Source organism: Camellia sinensis, chromosome 9 (genome assembly GCF_055761805.1).
Source record: "Camellia sinensis isolate YWXY chromosome 9, ASM5576180v1, whole genome shotgun sequence".
Classification (NCBI taxonomy): domain Eukaryota; kingdom Viridiplantae; phylum Streptophyta; class Magnoliopsida; order Ericales; family Theaceae; genus Camellia; species Camellia sinensis.
Window position 1 is genome coordinate 170553497 of NC_138969.1, and position 19301 is coordinate 170572797.

At 33.2% G+C, this 19301-nt stretch overlaps 3 protein-coding genes across 3 annotated transcripts; all 3 read left to right on the forward strand.

Moving 5' to 3' along the window:
* Positions 1 to 10: 10 nt before the first annotated feature.
* LOC114266250 (DAG protein, chloroplastic) lies at positions 11 to 2761 on the forward strand. Its single transcript, XM_028207140.2, has 5 exons — positions 11 to 425; positions 1614 to 1711; positions 1801 to 1866; positions 1968 to 2154; positions 2477 to 2761. Exons 1-4 carry the CDS (start codon positions 100 to 102, stop codon positions 2141 to 2143), a joined length of 666 nt encoding a protein of 221 aa, XP_028062941.2. The 5' UTR covers positions 11 to 99; the 3' UTR covers positions 2144 to 2154; positions 2477 to 2761.
* Positions 2762 to 6837: 4076 nt separating this feature from the next.
* Positions 6838 to 8339, forward strand: LOC114266235 (uncharacterized). The gene is made up of 2 exons (XM_028207120.2): positions 6838 to 6990; positions 7073 to 8339. Exon 2 carries the CDS (start codon positions 7191 to 7193, stop codon positions 8178 to 8180), a length of 990 nt encoding a protein of 329 aa, XP_028062921.2. The 5' UTR covers positions 6838 to 6990; positions 7073 to 7190; the 3' UTR covers positions 8181 to 8339.
* A 4836-nt stretch (positions 8340 to 13175) lies between these two features.
* On the forward strand, positions 13176 to 14401 carry LOC114266241 (uncharacterized). The gene is made up of 3 exons (XM_082889553.1): positions 13176 to 13623; positions 14136 to 14144; positions 14328 to 14401. Exons 1-3 carry the CDS (start codon positions 13176 to 13178, stop codon positions 14399 to 14401), a joined length of 531 nt encoding a protein of 176 aa, XP_082745679.1.
* The last annotated feature ends 4900 nt before the right edge of the window (positions 14402 to 19301 follow it).

The following is a 19301-nucleotide window of genomic DNA, read 5'->3' on the forward strand; positions in this document are numbered from 1 at the left end:
TATCTTTTCTTATCGCTCTAAGTTACCAAACATAGCGTAAGAGTGAAAACCTTGATAAATATCATCACTTTACTTCCTATCTTTCAGTTTTGAGCTCCAATGGGGACTCTCAACCTCTCTCTCTTACCCAAAACCCTAAAAACCCCATACACCCCCCTCAAACCCAACCCCACCGCAACCGTAGCCCACTGCTGGACTCGCTGCAGCTCGAACCACACTCCACATCGTGCCCTAGTCCGCGCCGCCGTGGATGGAGATTACTCCTCCAGGAGGAGTATCAGCAACGAGCCCAGAGAGACGATACTGCTACCGGGATGTGACTACAACCACTGGCTCATAGTCATGGAGTTCCCCAAAGACCCTGCACCCACTAGGGACCAAATGATTGAGACCTATCTCAATACTCTCTCCACTGTCCTCGGAAGGTTATCTCTTTCTCTCTCTCTCTAATATGTATGCAATGAATATATGTTTAAATTGTTGAATTGGGTTTGTTGTATTGTCCTTGTAGTTCTGTTTGATTACTGAGAAAATTGAGCGAAAGGAAAGAATTTTATACAGAATATTGTGATTACTGTTGTATTTTTAGTTCCCATAGTTATGAAATTTGACAATGTTCATTTGGTGGTTTTACTTGCCCCCCCCCCCCCCCCCTCCTTTTTTTTGAATAAGTAGCTATGTGCAATTTCTGTTTGTTGAGTGTTGTTTTGGTGACTTGATTTCATATTCATTCTCATTTATGATATTTGAATTGGGTTTATTGTATTGTCCTTTAAATTTTGTTTGATTACTGAGAAAATTGATCTAATCTTATGTTGAATATGTTGTTGGTGTAGTTCAGTTAAAAAAAAAAAATCTTGTTGTTGACTTGATTTCATATTTATTGCCAGTAATGACTTTTGGATTGGGTTTATTGTATTGTCTTTCAAATTCTGTTTGATTACTAAGAAAATCAAGGAAAAGGAAAGGGTGTTCAACTTGGGATCATATGTTGGATGTTGTTTTGGCTTTAACGAATTCTTTTAGAAAGCTTGACTCTGTTCATTCAGTGGTTGTCTTTGGATTTGTTAGGTAGGGAATTGAATTTCCTGGGTTGTACCTTATGAAAAATCTAAGATTTTTGTAAATTCCTTTTACTTTTTTTTCTGCCTTTTCTTGTTGTCGATGATAATCAGGTGTGGATATTGTAATGTGATTAATTATAAAGCAACTTCGAAACATTGATGTGCTTCTCTCATGTTTTAGAAAAGAAAATAGTCACAAGAATGATTTTTCATTTTTCATTTTTCATTTTGCGAGTGCACCTGCGCATGTGTGTCTAATCATTTGTGTGTTGGTATTCTGCATATTGTAAGTTTTAGGACACAAAAAATAAATAAAACAAAAAAAAGAAAGGAAAGAAATAAGGGTTCTTTGGAGACTTTATGATGTTAAGGAAACTAATAGTTATCAAAACAAATAAAAAAATGATGTTATGGCAAATATTCAGTATGCTTAATTGGTAATTGTATAGGGGTTGGGGACTCTCTTCAATGTCAATCATGTTCTCTATTTTTCACTTGTTCTACATTACATTAATGTTTCATAATTATGTGCACTCTTGTGTATGTCAGCATGGAAGAAGCAAAGAAGAACATGTATGCTTTTAGTACCACCACCTACACTGGATTCCAGTGCACTGTATCGGAAGAAACATCCGAGAAATTCAAAGGTAAGTAAACATATTATGCATTTTGTCTCATTATGAGTGAATACAGAAATTGCTTTCTAAAAACTTGCTTGCTTTTTCATCTTTTGTAGGATTACCTGGAGTTCTATGGGTACTGCCAGACTCCTATATAGATGTTAAAAACAAGGACTATGGAGGTGATATATCTATGAAGAAATCAAGAAATGCTTTTGTTACTAAATCTGTCAATGATGTTGTGGTGGACCTTTTTTTTATAATTTTGTTTTATTTGTTTTAGGAGATAAGTATATCAATGGGGAGATAATTCCTTGCAAGTACCCTACTTATCAACCAAAGCAACCTAACCGATCAAAATATGATAGTAAAAGGTATGTGAGACAGAGAGATGGTCCTGCCTCAGGCCAAAGAAGACCAAGACAAGAGGCAACTCCATCAGAATCTACCTCTGGATGAGGAACTTAAATGTATGTGCCACCATATGTTCTTCGCCATCTTTCAATGGTCCATTATTTTGTTAATATTCTTCCAATCTGTGTTGAGATTATCTAATATATTTGCTGATGAACAATTTTCTTCTCCGTAAAATGTAATGCTTTCATTAAGGTTAATTGGTTCTCTTCTCTAAGTATTGTAATGCTTCTATAGTTGAGATTATCTTTTTCACCTTTTCATTCGCTATCCTATAAGTGAAATTCCTTGGTAAATTATTATATTTTTGACAATATAATTGCTGGTGTTTCCTTTCCTACAACTCATTTTCATTTGTTTTTCTTGTCTGGTATGCAGTTTTTGAAAGTGTCATTTTTGGGTACCGGAGAGGAATTGCCATGTGGAAAATGCTGATATTAATTTTTTAGGCGTGTATTGGTTGGCAGGCATACATAGATAGCTTGAGGTTAGAAAAACCCTGCTCTAGTATTAAGATGTGATCAAGTGCTATGTATATTGTAATTTGTTTGTTTGACAGTAAGCTTCATTATGAGTAGTAGGAGGCAATGTTGTATGAGTATGTTGAATAGACCAAGTTTTGACTTGATGATTTACATACAGCTGAATTTGTTTTTCGTGCAACTATTAATGTCTATGATTGACTTATATATCTTATAATTAGTTATATTTGTGTCATTTTCCAAATCATTTATGCTTTCAGGGCAACTATGAACTATTGTGCATTTTTAGATAGATAGATATAGCAATGACTTGGTGAGCATTTCATATTGATGCTCTTGCTTGAGCTCAGAAGACTAAATTATAAATAATAAAGAAAGAAATTCATTAAAAAAAGAAAAAGAAAAAGAAAAAAAATTGCTAGAAGCTAACCGAAATGTAAGAACATTCACTTCCATATGGAAATGATACATACTTTCCTCTACCTCTAGTCTTGACTTGCAATCTTGATAAGAGTTCCCAATGTAAGCCTTCAACTTTGAATTGAAACCCTGAGTAATGCCCAAACGTTTGGCTTTCAAGTTGTATCTTTTATTTCAGATTAACTAAGTTGTCAACAACAGTTGGTTGATTCCACTTTTTGAGAATCCTTTGAAAGTGCTTAGTTTCTTCAAAAAAATATAGTGCCCAGAATTTTGAACTGTAGAAGGGAACAAGTATTTTCACGAGGCTAACCTGTGAGTACCATGTAAGATACGATAGAAACGAACAAATTTCTAAAGAACTCAACTGTATCGAATAGGCTGCAGAAGCAGAGGGGGATTGATAAGGGTGAACTCTGGACAATGGTATGTGGTCTTTAGTCATTATTTTTGGAGAAACTTCAGCCCTAGCTGCTGAGCTCTGGGAAATTTGGATTGGTCTACACTTGGTGTGGGATGAAGGACATCGAAGTCTGATGGTGGAAACTGATTCAGCAGAAGCTTACGTAGGGAAGATGGATGTGATAGACCCCAGCTACGACGTCATTCATGAAATGAAGAGCATGATGGAGAGGAGTTGGCAATGTATCTCTTGCTGATATAGCATGTATCCAATGGTTGTGTGACCATTTGGCGAAGGAAGCTTGTATCCCATGCTTGTAATAGGCTGGTGAAAAGTGAAGTTCCTCAATCGATGGAGTCATTACTGGCAAATGACATTAGGCACTAGGTCTATGAGACATTTTAGGGTCCGTTTGTTTTGGGTTAAATAGATGGGAGGGGATTAGGATGGTGAGGGTGATATAGATGGAAGTTGGGGAGGGGATTGAGATGAAGGTTGGGGAGATGGTATTAGAAAAATAGTGAGGGGATTAGAAATTTTTTTATTTTTTTTATTTGTTATATATTGGGAATTTTTTTATTAATATTAATGTTTAATTTTTTATATTTTTTTATTTGTTTTATTATTTTATATAAAAATAATTTAATAATTCCTATACTAACAACTATCATCAAAATAAACACAATTTTACTTAATTCTTTCACTAACAATCCCCTCACTATTAATCTCCTTACTATGAATCCCCTTCATTCTACCTCTGAAAACAAACGGGGCGTTAGAGCGTTGTTTTCCTTATGCTTTAGCCATCCATTGTACCCAAACAACAAAAAAACACAGTGGATAGGCTAACGAAGCATTTGGTTGCCACGGAGCTGAAGTTTTTTATTTTTGACTCCACAACAAACAATCTTTTCATGCTTGATGATAAATATGCTTGGCTTTCACATGTTTATTGCTGAAACTAGTGTTATCCAAATATGCTAATAATACCTCAGCGAGTTACATTTTGAAACGCACATTTCGAAACACGGCATACTTTCATTCTAAAACGAATAATTTAGCGATCAAAAGCTATTTCAAATTTTTTCCTATATATTTTTTGAAAATTTCTCATGTGAGGGAAAAAAAATCAAATATAATGTACTAAAAAATCTAGAGAATGAGATTTTTGCATGACCTAATATAAAACAATGGGCCATAATACTTCTAGAATTGTGTTTTTACATAACTAATTTATAACTTTATTTTATTGGATGTCTAACCATTAAAAAATATTTGCTATTATATTTAGTAGTCTCTTAAATTATAGTAGTGTGCTATGACGCACGGATACTCCGAAATGGCCCCCGTACGCGTATCGGATACGTATCGGATACGGATACGCGCCCGATACGGCGGGATACGTATCAGATACGGGAAATGAAGTATCCAATTTTTTTTTTTAATTTTTGAATTTCGGATACGTCTAGGATACGTGAGGATACGGTCGAGATACGGTCAGGATATGGTATGGATACAGCGGGGCAAAAAAATAATTTAAAAAACTTAAAATGGGGTCAAAGTATAAAATATGAAAATAGGATAAAATAAAACACAAAAAAAAAAAAATGATAATCAAACTTACCTTGACCTAGGTCAAACTCGAACAACAGCCGCGAAGGAGGAGGAGGAGGAGGAGTTCTACGGTCTGCCTCTCACTCGATCTCGAGCAGCAGCTCGACGGTCGTCGATCAGGTTCGCGAACAGGAGCTCCACAGTCGTCGATCAGGTTCGTCCCTCTCTCTCTCCTTTTCGCTCCCTCTGTCTGCCTCTCACTCGATCTCACGAACTCTCTCTCTTTCCCTCTCCCTCTCGCTCTCGCTTTCGCTCTCGCTCGATCTGTCTGTGTCTGGTTGGAGATGGACAGATTTCGATCGCATCTCCCCCCCTTTCTTGGTTGATCTCTCTCTCCCTCTCCCTTATCTATGTCGTCTCGTCTCTGTTTGCATATTTATTTTTATTATTATTTTTTTTAATTTTTTGTATGTGTACTCTATAAATAAAATAAAATAAATCAAATAAATAAATAAACTTATTAAAAATAAACTTTGTAAACTTATAAAATTATAAACTTTATAAACTTATTAATAAATCAAATAAGGTAAAAAAACTTATTAATAAATAAATAAATAAACTTTGTCAACTTATAAAATTATAAACTTTATAAACTTATTAATAAATCAAATAAGGTAAAAAAAACTTATTAATAAATAAATAAATAAACTTATTGATAAATAAATGAACTTCGTAAATTTTTTCCCCCTTAATTTAAATTATTCAAATTATGGGATTGAATTGAATTATGGTTGTTATGTTATGGGTGATGCTATATTGTTGAAATTGTTCAAATTTAATTGAATTGATGAATTTTTTGTTATAGGTGATGCATTATGGTTGTTATGGGTGATGTTACATTAATGTTTTGTTTTATTTGTTTACCATAAATTTTAGGGAATGAGTTCGGGTACGGGAAGTTTAGGTTCAACAAGTGGTACACCAATGGAAGAAGATGATCATGCTCCTCTTTGGTGTTATGTTACAAAACTAGAAAAAATGGGAGAAGGAGGTGGTAATACTAGGTTTAAATGCTCTAAGTTTTATTTTTATGTATGCTACATTACTAAAAATTGTTGAAGTTTTATTTTATGTATGTTGCATTACTAAAAATTGTTGAAGTTTTATTTTTGTGTATGCTACATTACTAAAAATTGTGAAAAAAATATTTTTTATGAACGTATCCTTACCGTATCTGTATCCTACTTTTTCGAATTTTGTCGTATCGCCGTATCCGTATCGTATCGTACCCGTATCTCGTATCCGTATCCATACTTCCTAGGTAGTGTGATGATCTATACAACTTTACCTCTATTGTACTACATTTTAAAGGATGTGGCGTACCATATTTGTGTTTTCATTCCTCGTACTAGAATGATCTGCTTTCTATGTAACTTAGGTTGAAACACCTTGGAAAATCTTTAATTGCAGAGATGGTATTTTCCTTCGAACAGTGCAGTTTCATTTTTCACTTTTTGATATGTTCAATTGATTGGCCACCCCTCACCAGAGATCAATCCAATAGGCAGAATTCAAAACAGTAGGGTAACCACACGAACAAGTGACCTAACTTTTTTTCTGGGCTACTTTAGGACCTATCAAGGAGGCCATGCTCTAGATTTTCACCACCAACAATTTCTTAGGTTTCTTTTCTAGTTAGCCTTCAGTTTTTAACATTTGAAGGAAAATACACATGCTTGGAATAGTGCAGAACCTAAAGTCAAGACAACTTTCATGACAACATGTCAAGTGCACGAAAAAAGGTAGGCTGTCTTTGTCATATGAGTTTGACACTCAGCCTCGCCCTATTGATTTTAAGTGCAAAAGGTCCACATTCTTTTGTCTGTACATAGATCCATAGCCAGTCTGAGTCATTTGTGATCATATAACAACAAATTGTATAGTTACAACTCCCTCTCTCTCTCTCTCTCTCTCACTCAGTGTGTTGGGAAGTAGGGTACAGACGTCTTTTCCAATTAGATAAGAACTAAGTGGTAGGTATATACATGTAAAGATTGAATCACTGAATCTCTGATAGTCTCTTGAGGATTGATGATAGTTGTCTTGTTTCTGCAGTTGGGATTTTCAATCTCATGCCTTTTGCCCAACCAAACGCTGGATAAAATCCTCATCTGGTATAATTAGTCCACTTCCTCGCCTAATCCCCCAATCCAAACACCGCTTTTGATCTGCAATGGCTTACTACAGCTCCAATTTCTACAAGGGAGACGCAGGTGAGTACCACAGTAACCCCCCTTATTGTACAACTAGTTATGATATTGTTCCATTTCAAAATTCAATCTCTTACTCCAACTACGAGTTTAGTGAACCCAGACTCTCTGAATACAATTTGAGTGCTTATTATGTTGGTGCTTATGATCCTTTTCCAATTCCATCCGAAATTAATTACTCCACCTACAATCCAATTCCTTATAATACCAATTACTTCTCTTCCAATACACAATACACGATCTCTTATTCTACATCCACTGCGCTTGATGACATTGAATTCGAAGAGTATGATCCCACGCCTTATGGTGGTGGATATGATCCTACTCTGACATACGGCAAACCCCTTCCTCCCTCTGATGAAATCTGCCATCCTCGTTCCTCACCGGAGCCTAACGGCATGTCCTCGGATAATTTCTCTTACGCTTCTATTCCTTCGCCTTATGGGAACGGCGATATCGACGAGCAATCTGCCCAACCTCCTAAAAAAACCAAACCAACCGAAGAACAGCCACAGCCTAATGGTGGCACCGGAGATAACGGTCATGACACGGGTCATCCTGAGAAGCTTCCAGATTCTAGCCTTGGTGAGTGCTACCCTTGGTCTGGTTATGATTATGGGGTTACAAATGAAGACTATGTGCCTCAAGCTCCATGTGGGTATGGCTTAGATGGAATGGACATGTGTGAAAGTATATTTGGGTACTGGCCTTGTTTGGATAGGATTAATAGAAAGAACTGTGGGCATCAAGGAATTGAGGTTGGGCAAGAGAATCAGTGGGAGGGTGCTGTGGAATATCTTTTTGGAAGTCCATATAGACATGGTGGGGATGAAGATGGTGATTATGGGGTACCCATATGTAATTATGGAAGGCATAATCAGGAACAACAACATTATAGACAAGTGGTGGAGGGTGATGAGAACTCATTGTTTCAGAATTTCAGGTTGTTTTGAAGATTTGTTATAATTATTGTTGGCATGCTTGAATTATTTCTCTACGGGTGGACAAGTTTGTGTACATGTTGAAGACTAGCCAATGGGTTACTTGAACTTTGGCAAAGCCATTTCAGACATTGTTAATATCTTCTGCTCAAGTGAGTGATGTTTGCATTAGTTTTTATTATTATTATTTTTTGTTTTTGGGTACAATTGGTAGGAGGGGAAAGGGAAGGGGAAACTGAATTATTTAAATTATTAGTTAAATAAAAATACTGAAGTAATGATTGAATTGCAGATATCATTAGGTGGGATAATTTGATGGGGAGTTACGTATAGGTCTTTATAGGTAAACTTATTATCTAATATTTTTTATGATAATTAATGGTGTTTTGCATCAAACACTATTAAAAAAATGTCATTAATTGTTAATTTTCAGCTGCAGTTTGCAAATTGTTAAAAAAATGTCGCTAATTATAAGTTTTAACGACAGTTTAAAAAAAATCGTCATAAAAAATCACCAATTTTCAATTTTCAGTGACAGTTTGAAAAATTTGTTTCAGAAAAATGTTACTAATTGTAAGTTTTAGCTATAATTTATAAAAATTATGACAAAAAAAAAAGTCATTAATTGTCAATTTTTAACGACATGCAAAAAATTGTCACAAAATTATTTTTAGTGATGATTTTACTAAAACTTATTTTCAATAGGATTTGATGGGAATTAATTTTAATTATTATGATCTATTGGTAGTTTATCCTAATTTAAATAAGTAAATTAATCGAGTGATAATTTTATTTGGGAGATAAAATAACCATATTCTGCGTTTTTATTTGTGAATTAAACACAACCTAAGGATATTAGGACTATCTCCTTCCTCATTTTTAGCCAAGATTGAAAATTATTGGCCGGTTTATTGAAGTTTTTCTTAAGATGAAGAAGTTGATAATCAAAAAAACATAAATTATAAATACTCCTCTAGTTTGTAAATAATCTAAAAAATATATATATTCCACCTTGTTTGTGCTATTTTGCCTCATAAACTATTAGCAAAAGTTGCTCAAATACTTTGACAAAGTTTCCTAATGGAAAAACTTATAAACAGTTTTAATTAGTTTCACCAAACAGGGCCTCATAAGATATGAGTAGAAATTGTATAAAATATTCTGATATATTCTTTATATATATAAACAATTTTAATAAGTTGCACCAAATAAGGCTTACATATGCTCAAAATTTTAAGGATAGAGGTGGTATTACCATTATAACACGTGGGATAATTTTTATTGAGTTTTTTTAATTTGTTTTTGAAAAAAATTAAAAAAACTAGTTTGGTGAAAAAAAATACTCAATTATTTTCCTATGGTGCTCTCTGTTTTTTTTTTTTTTTAATAGCAGAAATAATTTTTCAAATTCAAACACATCTTTTTAGTGTTTACAAGTTTCAATTTTTAATAATAATAAAAAAATGTTGTAAAAACTCAACGAAGTGGTGAGCCATGGATAAAACTGTATACATTTTGTCATTTTTAAATCTTGCTTTAGCAAAAATCTCGTTCAAATTTTTTATTTTATTTTATTTTTATTTAATATTTTTTAGAACTTAAGTCACGGCAAGAAGAGCTTTCAAATTGTGGATGGGGCAAAATGAGGCAGTTGATTTGTTGCCTTGGCCATCTCTAATAATGGTATGTGATTGACTCTTGTTTTGGCAACTGCAGACCAATTTATCATGGTCCATGATATATATGGACCAGAGTAAGTAATTCTTGTGGAGGACAATGGATTATTACTCTGGTAGAATAAATTTTTAGGGTGCACTCTTAAAATGGTATTTTTTTTTTTTAGATACTTAAAATGGATATACAGATAGGCTACTCTAACATATTCGTCAGGGAATATTGCCCCTTAGTACTTTTAGCATATCTGTAGGGAATTCCATTGCATCAATGATCGGGGCTGAAACTTAGGCCCCTGTGTGCTCCAAGCGCTAAAGAGTATATTTAACCCCAACAAAGAATTATGAAGACTTGAACCCAAGCCTTGAGTGAGGGATTCGAATGTTTTATCTACTAAACCAACCCCCTGTTGGTACTCTTAAAATAGTATATATAATAAGAAAGTAATAATTTTTTTGATGAAAATTATGAATATTTGTGATGTATTATAATATTTTATAGTAAAGTTATGAATAATAAATTTATGACGTGCATACTAAAGTTATGATATTTTGTAATTTTTGTTGTGATATTTTGTAATGAAAAAAATTATGATATTTTATAGTGAGTGGCAACTGCTACAAGAGGTGTGCAAGGGTGGGAAAGGGGGATGATCCAGAAAAAAACTTTGTAATCCAAATTCAATTTTTGTATGCTATACTTCACACCTTCAAATAATTTGAACAACACACTTAATTTTAAATAAAACTTTGAATGAGTTTTTCCGAATTCTTTCATATTAACTACCGAAATTGTAATGTTAACACCCTGTCATATTTGCATCCTGTTCAAGTTTACAACATTTTTATTAACTAGTTAACTCTCATTAGTTCCATTCTATACTCCAACTTGCGGTCAATTAATTTCATTATTTTCTTAAAACATTAATGAGCTCAATTTTCTTAAAAGAAAAATACATTGTTTAGTCTTCATTAATAAGAATTTGAAAATGGTAAACCGGATACAGACATAATATTTGACCATTATATGTATATATATACTGCGTCTGTCCTCAAATTTGTACTAATCATTTAAATGTTATTCGAACCCATAACTTTAAATTGTCACTTCTATTTTAAAAAAATAAAAAATAAAAAATCAAATAGAGTTTTGAAAAGGAGTAAAAAGCCATGGACAGGTCGAATTTAGGACAAAGTATACAAGACATTTTAATCAATACGTGTACGAAATTATCATTTTAGAAGGTTAAAAGTCATAAAGAGAAAGAAAGTGTTTGTCTGAAATATGATTGTTTATTATACACTTTTTGTGGTTAATTAATTAATTATATAGCAACCAATTAATAATTAATTCTTTAGCTAATTTCGTTTGTCTTCAACACTCAATGTCCAGATTCTCGCATTCAATAGCTCACACAAAGAAAAATATTGTTTTAAAAACTCATATATATTACTATATTATTTAAAAAATCACAGACAACCAAATTTTACATTAGTTAACTGTTGAAATTTCCTTAAATTGTGGTCAAATATACACCCATTAACAAACTTTTAAAAGATTCTTTATTGTCCCACTAAGTTCAATATGTATATAAATTCAAATTTTTGTGATAAAAATTTTTAAATTAAAAGGTTGAATTAGTGCACAAGACTCTCATTTATAGTATCGTATTAAAAAAAAAAATGTTCAATAGTCTTATTTTTCATTTTCTTCTTTTAATAGAGAAATTAATTTATTAACTAACGTTAGAGCCTTTGAATGTTTACGGGCTTAATATCAATCACAAAATCAATTAAAGAAAATATGTAAAACAATTTGAGTGTTTTCATGATTAATTCTAATGTGTATGACTAGAATTAATCGACTCACTATGCTAGACACTAGGATGAATAACACTAGCATTTTCAATTTTTTTTTTTTTTTCCATTTAATATATAAAGAACAAAAGTTTAATCATGAAAAAAATAATTAAAAAAGAAAAAAAGAAAAGGAAAGAAGATTCAAAGTAAACAAACAAAACCTCGTAGTTTCAATCAAGTGTTGTGCTGTGAAGACAGCAGTGTTTTTTCCCTTTCATCTCCTTCTTCTGACATATGATTCTTGTTCTCATGCCACAAATCAAAAACAATCGTATTGTCCTTTTGAGTTATGACCTGTGCCCCTCTGAATCTACTCATTTACTCATTTACCCATTCAATGTTTTCACTTTAATGGTGCCTCAATTTCACATTCTAGTTGACCCAATAATCTATATAACTGTTATTTACGACGATGTGAAGGTTAGATGTACATGATTTGAATTGATGAAGCGATTTTAACATTATCGTTATAATTTAACTTACTAATCCACTTATATCTTATCATTTGGCCAATTTTTTTTTTTAACTATCTAATCCATTTATTCGTATGGTAAAAATGACCAAATTGATTTTTTGCCTATTTTTCTCTAATGAGCACCTTTTTTCTTTTTTTCTTTTTTTTTTTTTTTGCTTTTTTGCTTTTTTGCTTCATACTTAGTTTATTTCCTTTTACATACGAAGGAAGTGAGTGTTGATATTTGACTAGAGAAAATTTTCTGACCAATTGAAAATTTTCTTTTCTTGACATTTTTGTGACTGATCCATGCGTCTCCTTTATTTACATATATAGAAGATATTTTGTGAAATAATGATGTTATTAAGTAAGTATTATCAAAAAAATAAAATTTCTATAACTTTTAAAGCGTCATTTCTTTTTTTATACTATTATCTTTTATTTATTTATTATTATTGTAAATATAAGCTCAAGTGGTAAAGCCTTGAAGGTAATTTGAGCAACAAAAAAATTAGACAGAGGCCTTGTAACAATAAATCATGTAATGCACATAATATGAATGAAATGACTACTTCTCTCAAGATCCAAATGTACATAATTCCATTTATTAACATGAGCGTGAGAAAATTAATACAAAAATAAAATTATATATAACATTTTTATTGCTCTTTCGAATTGGTTTAGTAATGGTAAATCATAGAAGACATTTGTCTTAAAACAAAGAAAGAAAGAAAGAAGGAGAGAGAGAGTTGGTCGGTTTGATAATTAAGCATTCAATTCATCTGTCTCGAGGTTATTCTGGTCATTTCATGACTGTAGTCAAGGCTATTCCAGTCTTTTTCTCATCAGTAAACCTCTTTTTTTCCAATACCAAACAAGGGTATTTTAGTAAATGAACTTTCCTTACCCCACCTTTTACTCATCAGTGGCCCCCACCCTTCACACCATAAACCCTCCTCTTTTTTTTATCACTACCTTAAAACATTTCACAAGCCACACCACCAAGCAGCACCACCAACCATGGCCTCCTTCTCTATCCTCCTCCCAATGCAGGTGATATATACAACTTTTATATACATCTCTTTCTCTCTCTTTCTACCTCTCACCCATTCCAACTCCATTCATGAACTTCTCATAAGCCAAGGCTTGCCTGCTGGGCTCTTCCCAAAGAATGTCAAGTCCTACGATCTTGACCAAGATGGTCACCTCCAAGTCCACATGGACCAGCCTTGCATGGCTAAGTTTGAGACCAGAGTGTTCTTTGACAGTGTGGTTAGGGCTAACCTCAGTTATGGTGGGCTCATTGGACTGGAGGGTCTCTCTCAAGAAGAACTGTTTCTTTGGTTGCCAGTCAAGGACATTATTGTCTATGATCCTTCCTCTGGTCTCATTTTGTTTGACATTGGTGTCGCTCACAAACAATTTTCTCTGTCCCTCTTTGAAGACCCTCCTGTTTGTAGGCCTCAAGGTTCTCTCTCTCTCTCTGTATAATGTGTTCTTACAACTCTTCTACGTGCACTGAAACCATTCATAAAATCTCACTCTGTATTGTGGATGAATTCAATTCAATTTTTTGTTTTTATGTCTGTTAGGCAGTATAGTCGGTCATACATTAGGCTATTTAGTCCATTGCCTAAGATCCATTAAAAAATTAAAAATTCTTTTATTGGCAAATGTCCTACTTTTTTAAAGGCTTGATAACATAAAGTCTCATTTTGATTTTTAGTATGAGACCTTAAAATATCTTGAGCCACTATTGCATTTAGGTCTATGTATCCACCCATTCTATCTCATATCAGAAAATTGTATTCGATTTTGTGAATGAATTCGATACAATTTCATGTTTCTATGTGTGCATGTATGTAGGTACCTAAAATATCCAAAGAATCTTACTCCAACCCATTTTAGAGAATTGGATCTGATTCTGTGAATAGATTCGATGCAGTTTCATGTTTTTATGTGTGTATTTATTTAATATAGGTATCCAAGGTGAGAGTTTGCGTGCCTCTATATACTTTTTTCAAGGTGTATGGTTTTAAATAATTTATGGGATTTTTCTTGAACTCATTTGTTTATCTAAAATTTTCTTCTTGTACTCCTACATTTTCTTACCAACCAAACATGGGATATGGGTTTTAACATTTAACTATTAAATTTGACGTGTGAGTGCAGGCGATTTGCTGGAAGAAGTTGGAAGGAAGGAGATGGTACAAGTTCAGAGAGAAGAAGACAAACCCTCCTTCTGATATGATTTGTTTTTGTTTTTGTTTTTTTGCTTTCTCTGTTTCCTTGTTGAAAAGAAAAAAGTGGGACATTGAGGTTCTAAGAAGATGATAGGATCGACATTATAGATGGATGAATTAATGAGAAAATTTTGGAAAAATTAATGAAGTGATGATAAATCTTTAATGTCTCGATTTAAGGTGGTTTGAAATGTCTTAAATAAGTGTATTTTTTGATTTTTCATAAAAAGACGTATAGAAAAGATGGACTTATTTAGTATATGCCAAACAAGATAAAAAAAAAAAGATAGACTTATTTAGTATATGCCAAACAAAGCATTGATTTTAAAACATGCCATAAATAATTTTTTTTATTTGATTTTTTTGTTACTAGATACAAGTGTAAGTGTATGACATAAATCTAATTTATGTAAAAATGAAACAACTGTATATGAATATATTCCTTTTGAAAAATCAGAGAAAAAAAATATTCACCTTGTTTGTTTTTACTTTTCAAAAAACACTTTCAGAAAATTTCATTTTCTTATTTTCCGTTTGTTTTTGTTTTTACTGAATTTTTTTAATATTTTAAGCAATTTTTTTTTACTTTTTAGATACACCTAACATAAATACACTCAAAAAGTAAAAAAAATTGTAAAAAAAAATGTTTTAAAAATTCACTAAATACTAAAAATAAAAATATATATATAAGAAATCAGTACATTTTTTTGTATTTTTATGTATTTATTAATTTTTTAAAATATTTTTTCACAAATTTTTTACTTTTTAGATACATCTAAGTAAGGTGCATCTAAAAAAGTAAAAAAAAATATTTAAAATTTTAAAAATATTCACTAAAAACAAAAAAATACGAAAACCAAAAAAATCAGTTTTCAAAAAAATTAATTTAGAAAACTCAAACCAAATACACTGATTATTTTGCTTCATAAATTAAGCTTACTTTTTCATTAATTCCTAAAGAAAAGTATTTAGGAACTTCATATTAATTTCCTAAAATTATGTTTGGATATTGAATTTGTAGAGAGAGAAAGAGAGAGAGAGAAAAAAAAAGTGATGAAAAAAAAAATTGTAACACAATTTTAATAGGACTAATTGCACCAATGACCTTTAAAGTATGTGATTTGTTATATTTTAGTTATAATTCTTTAATTATGTCAATTTAATCCCCAAATTACAAAGTGTGTTTAAATTGTCCTTGACGTTTAGGTTGTTCAAATTCATTAATGGGAGTTGGGTATTTTTAAAATGGGTTTGTATTGTCTCCGATCTAGATTTGGAACAATCCGAGTTAGTTCAGCCCATTGAGCCTATTTTTAGGCTCTTTTCAAAAATCAAAACCGTTCACATTTTAGGATTTGTTGAGTATGTTATTTTTGTAAAAAATCACGTCGATCGGATAACGGATACTATATATTCAGATCACTTTTGTCCTAAAAAAAATAGACGGTTAAAAAATTAACAGTTCATAAAAATGTAATCCAAATACATAGTATCCGTTATCCGATCAAATTGATTTTTACAAAGATAATATACTAAATAAATTTTAAAATATAAACAATTCAAATTATCAAAAAAAAATTTAAAAATTGACCTATAAATCTGACTGAATCCTCCAGTGCAGAAAACAGACTGGAAGCAAGTTCAGCCTTTTAAAATTTTCCCCAAATTCTCAACAAAACTAAAAGAATTAATAAATACACGCATCCCCAAATTATGCGCTTAAAGTTCCAAAAATACCTAATTTTCGTTAATCAATTTAAAATTTATTTATGTATCTAGCCAAATGTATCTAGCTCTCGTTATTTAAATGGCCTAAGTTTTGGGATATTTTAAACTCACATTTTATAATTTATAAATCAAATTAAAAACAATCAAAAGAAAAAGAAAACGACAATGCTACGTAGCTCAAATTTTATGACTCAAAAGTGGTTCAAATGGCCAAAACGACGTCGTTTTGAGTACAAAACAACGTTTTGGCCATTTGAACCATTTTTGAACCACAAAATTTGAGCTACGAGACATTTTCCATGTTAGAATATAATATGTAAAGTGTTTAATAACCATTTTTGAACCACAAAATTTGAGTTACGAGACATTTTCCATGTTAGAATATAATATGTAAAGTGTTTAATAATTAAAACATAAAAATGGCCAAAACGACGTCGTTTTGGCCATTTGAACCATTTTTGAACCACAAAATTTGAGCTACGAGACATTTTCCATGTTAGAATATAATATGTAAAGTGTTTAATAATTATGTTTTCTTCTTTCGGTGTATGTTAATTAGTATCCTATGTGTATCACCTTTCCTCTCTATAAATGAGAGTGTTGTAAATCATATCAATAATAATATTCATCAATACAATTTATTCTCTCCTTCTCTCTCTATCAATTTATCTTACATGGTATCAGAGCTAGGTTAAGAATCTAGTAATTTCGTTTTACCGGCGGGCGGCAATCTCGCCTTGACCGCCCGCCGGACAAACCCAAATTTCCTTTCTTTTTTTTACATCTCATTTAGAAGCATTCCGAGCAAATCGTTCCCGTATGAGCTGCTTCGTCCGATCTCTACACAGTCTCTTCGGCTCTGGATAATCTCCATTAGCAATCTCTCTACCTCCATCTTCAGTGATTTTATTTCTCTGTTGTATTTACTTGGAAAAAAACCGGCTTCCGGGAAACCACAAGTGCCGGCTAGATTGAGCACAAAGGTTTTGCAAAACTGTGAGCAAATGGAATATTTGCTGCCCCTTCTCATAGCTACAATCAAACTCGGTTCGTGAAATGATGTATGCCGTGAGTCGAGTCATGTACTCACCAATCCACATCACAGCCCATTGCTGCCACTCTAGGCGCCATCGTCGTCACCGAAGACCCACGCCACCTTGCACACCATCGGCGGTTACAACTGTGGCTACCATTGATGCCGCAACAGCTTCGGCAGCCACGGCTCCACTTTTCACTCATCTCCGCCACTTCCATTGTCTCGCCAAAGCCACCGATCTACTGGTAACTTCATAGTCAAGAACGATCTGGCTCCATCTGATTCAAATGGAAGATTCTTCCATGACCTCAGCTTTTGCATGAACTATCTCTTGAAGTTCATAAGGGAACAATGAGTTGGACCTCTGCTGGATGGTTTTCACAGCATGACGCGCAGCATCATGAACCACAGGATCATGTGTTGGCACTGCTTGCCATCCTGGGCTATGCCCATCTTTCTTAACACCAAGATCTGACGGGGAACAAATTCATGGTTGTCGTTGCGGTTGGCATGCCGAGACTAAGATCTCCGAATGTGCCTTTCTTCTCCTTCAGGTCCTGGCTCAACAAACTACACGTCTGAGAGAAGCTCGACGACGCCGACTTCTCGGGCACTCTGGAGGAGTGTCTATGGCCGGAAAACCACCTTGTCTCCTTCGATCCACACCACCGATGCCGTCACACCCCACACCACCGCTGCCATCACAGACCACACCACCGCTGCCATCACCATTCACACACTAATACACAGATCGATGTTGTGAACCACCGTCGGCCACCAAAAAAAAAAAAAATTCTCTCTCTCGGCATCTCTCGGAACCACCCACACAGCTCACTCTCTCTGCAACTCTCTAGATGGGTCTCTCAATCTACAACGCACATGGGTTTCTCTCTCTGTCTTTGAGGGGCTACCCAGTCAACCGACTTCCTCCTTTATTTTATTCATCACCATATCCTCCACCACCTCTCTCTTTTTTTTTTTTTTTTTTTCTAAACAATATTTTTGAACAAACAAACCCACAAACCATGTGCTGGTTTTACCCAACTCAATGGGCCACCCTACACCCAAATCAATGATTCTTTCATATTTTCTTAATCTATTGGCTGGCACCATCATGGGTTGGTTTGAACAAAACCGTGAGCCCCATTCTCACTTTATTTTATTTTATTTTATCTTTCTTTTTCCATTACAAAAAAAAAAAAAAAAAACAACATCATCCCTTTTTCCATTATTTTCTTATTATTATTATTATTTTTCCACCACAAAAAAAAACAAAAAAAAAAAAATCCATTCACAACCAACTCGTTTTTCATACTCTATCATTTTTTTTTTAACATCTTCACTCTGTGTTGAGCTGTTTTACTCCACTTCTTCACTCCCTTTGTTTCAACCTCAAATAGGTTTCTATCGTCACCCCTATTTGAGTTTGAGGGGGGTTATACATATATCATGGTGAGCATGGTTACACACCATGCGAACCACCCAAGCCACCCCATGGCGCACTCCCTAAGTCGCCTCCTTGGTGCACCACCACAATCTTATACATCGGTCCGGCATGACCCCGTAAACTGTCCCGACATTGATTCCGGTCAGCTTCTACAACGGTCCAGCATGACCTCGTAAATTGTCCAGACATTATCTGTTACAACGGTCTGACACGACCATACAGTGTCTCCTATCCTATTTTATTTTCCTGTTTTGTTACTCTCTCCAAACTCAAGTTGGTTGGTTCCTATCATCCTTGAGTTTGAGGGGGGCTGTTAGAATATAATATGTAAAGTGTTTAATAATTATGTTTTCTTCTTTCGGTGTATGTTAATTAGTATCCTATGTGTATCACCTTTCCTCTCTATAAATGAGATGTTGTAAATCATATCAATAATAATATTCATCAATACAATTTATTCTCTCCTTCTCTCTCTATCAATTTATCTTACATTCCAAAAGAAAAAAACCTAAAATGCAGCAATACGATATAATTATTTTAAGCGTCATGTTATAGAAATTTATGTCCATAATTTACTAAGAATTTTTAACAAATGATTCAAATTTATTATATACATATCGATTTCATAATGCACTCATTTCTATGACAAATTTGATACTCATTTTTTGGATTCTCAAACTAATTCTTTTTTT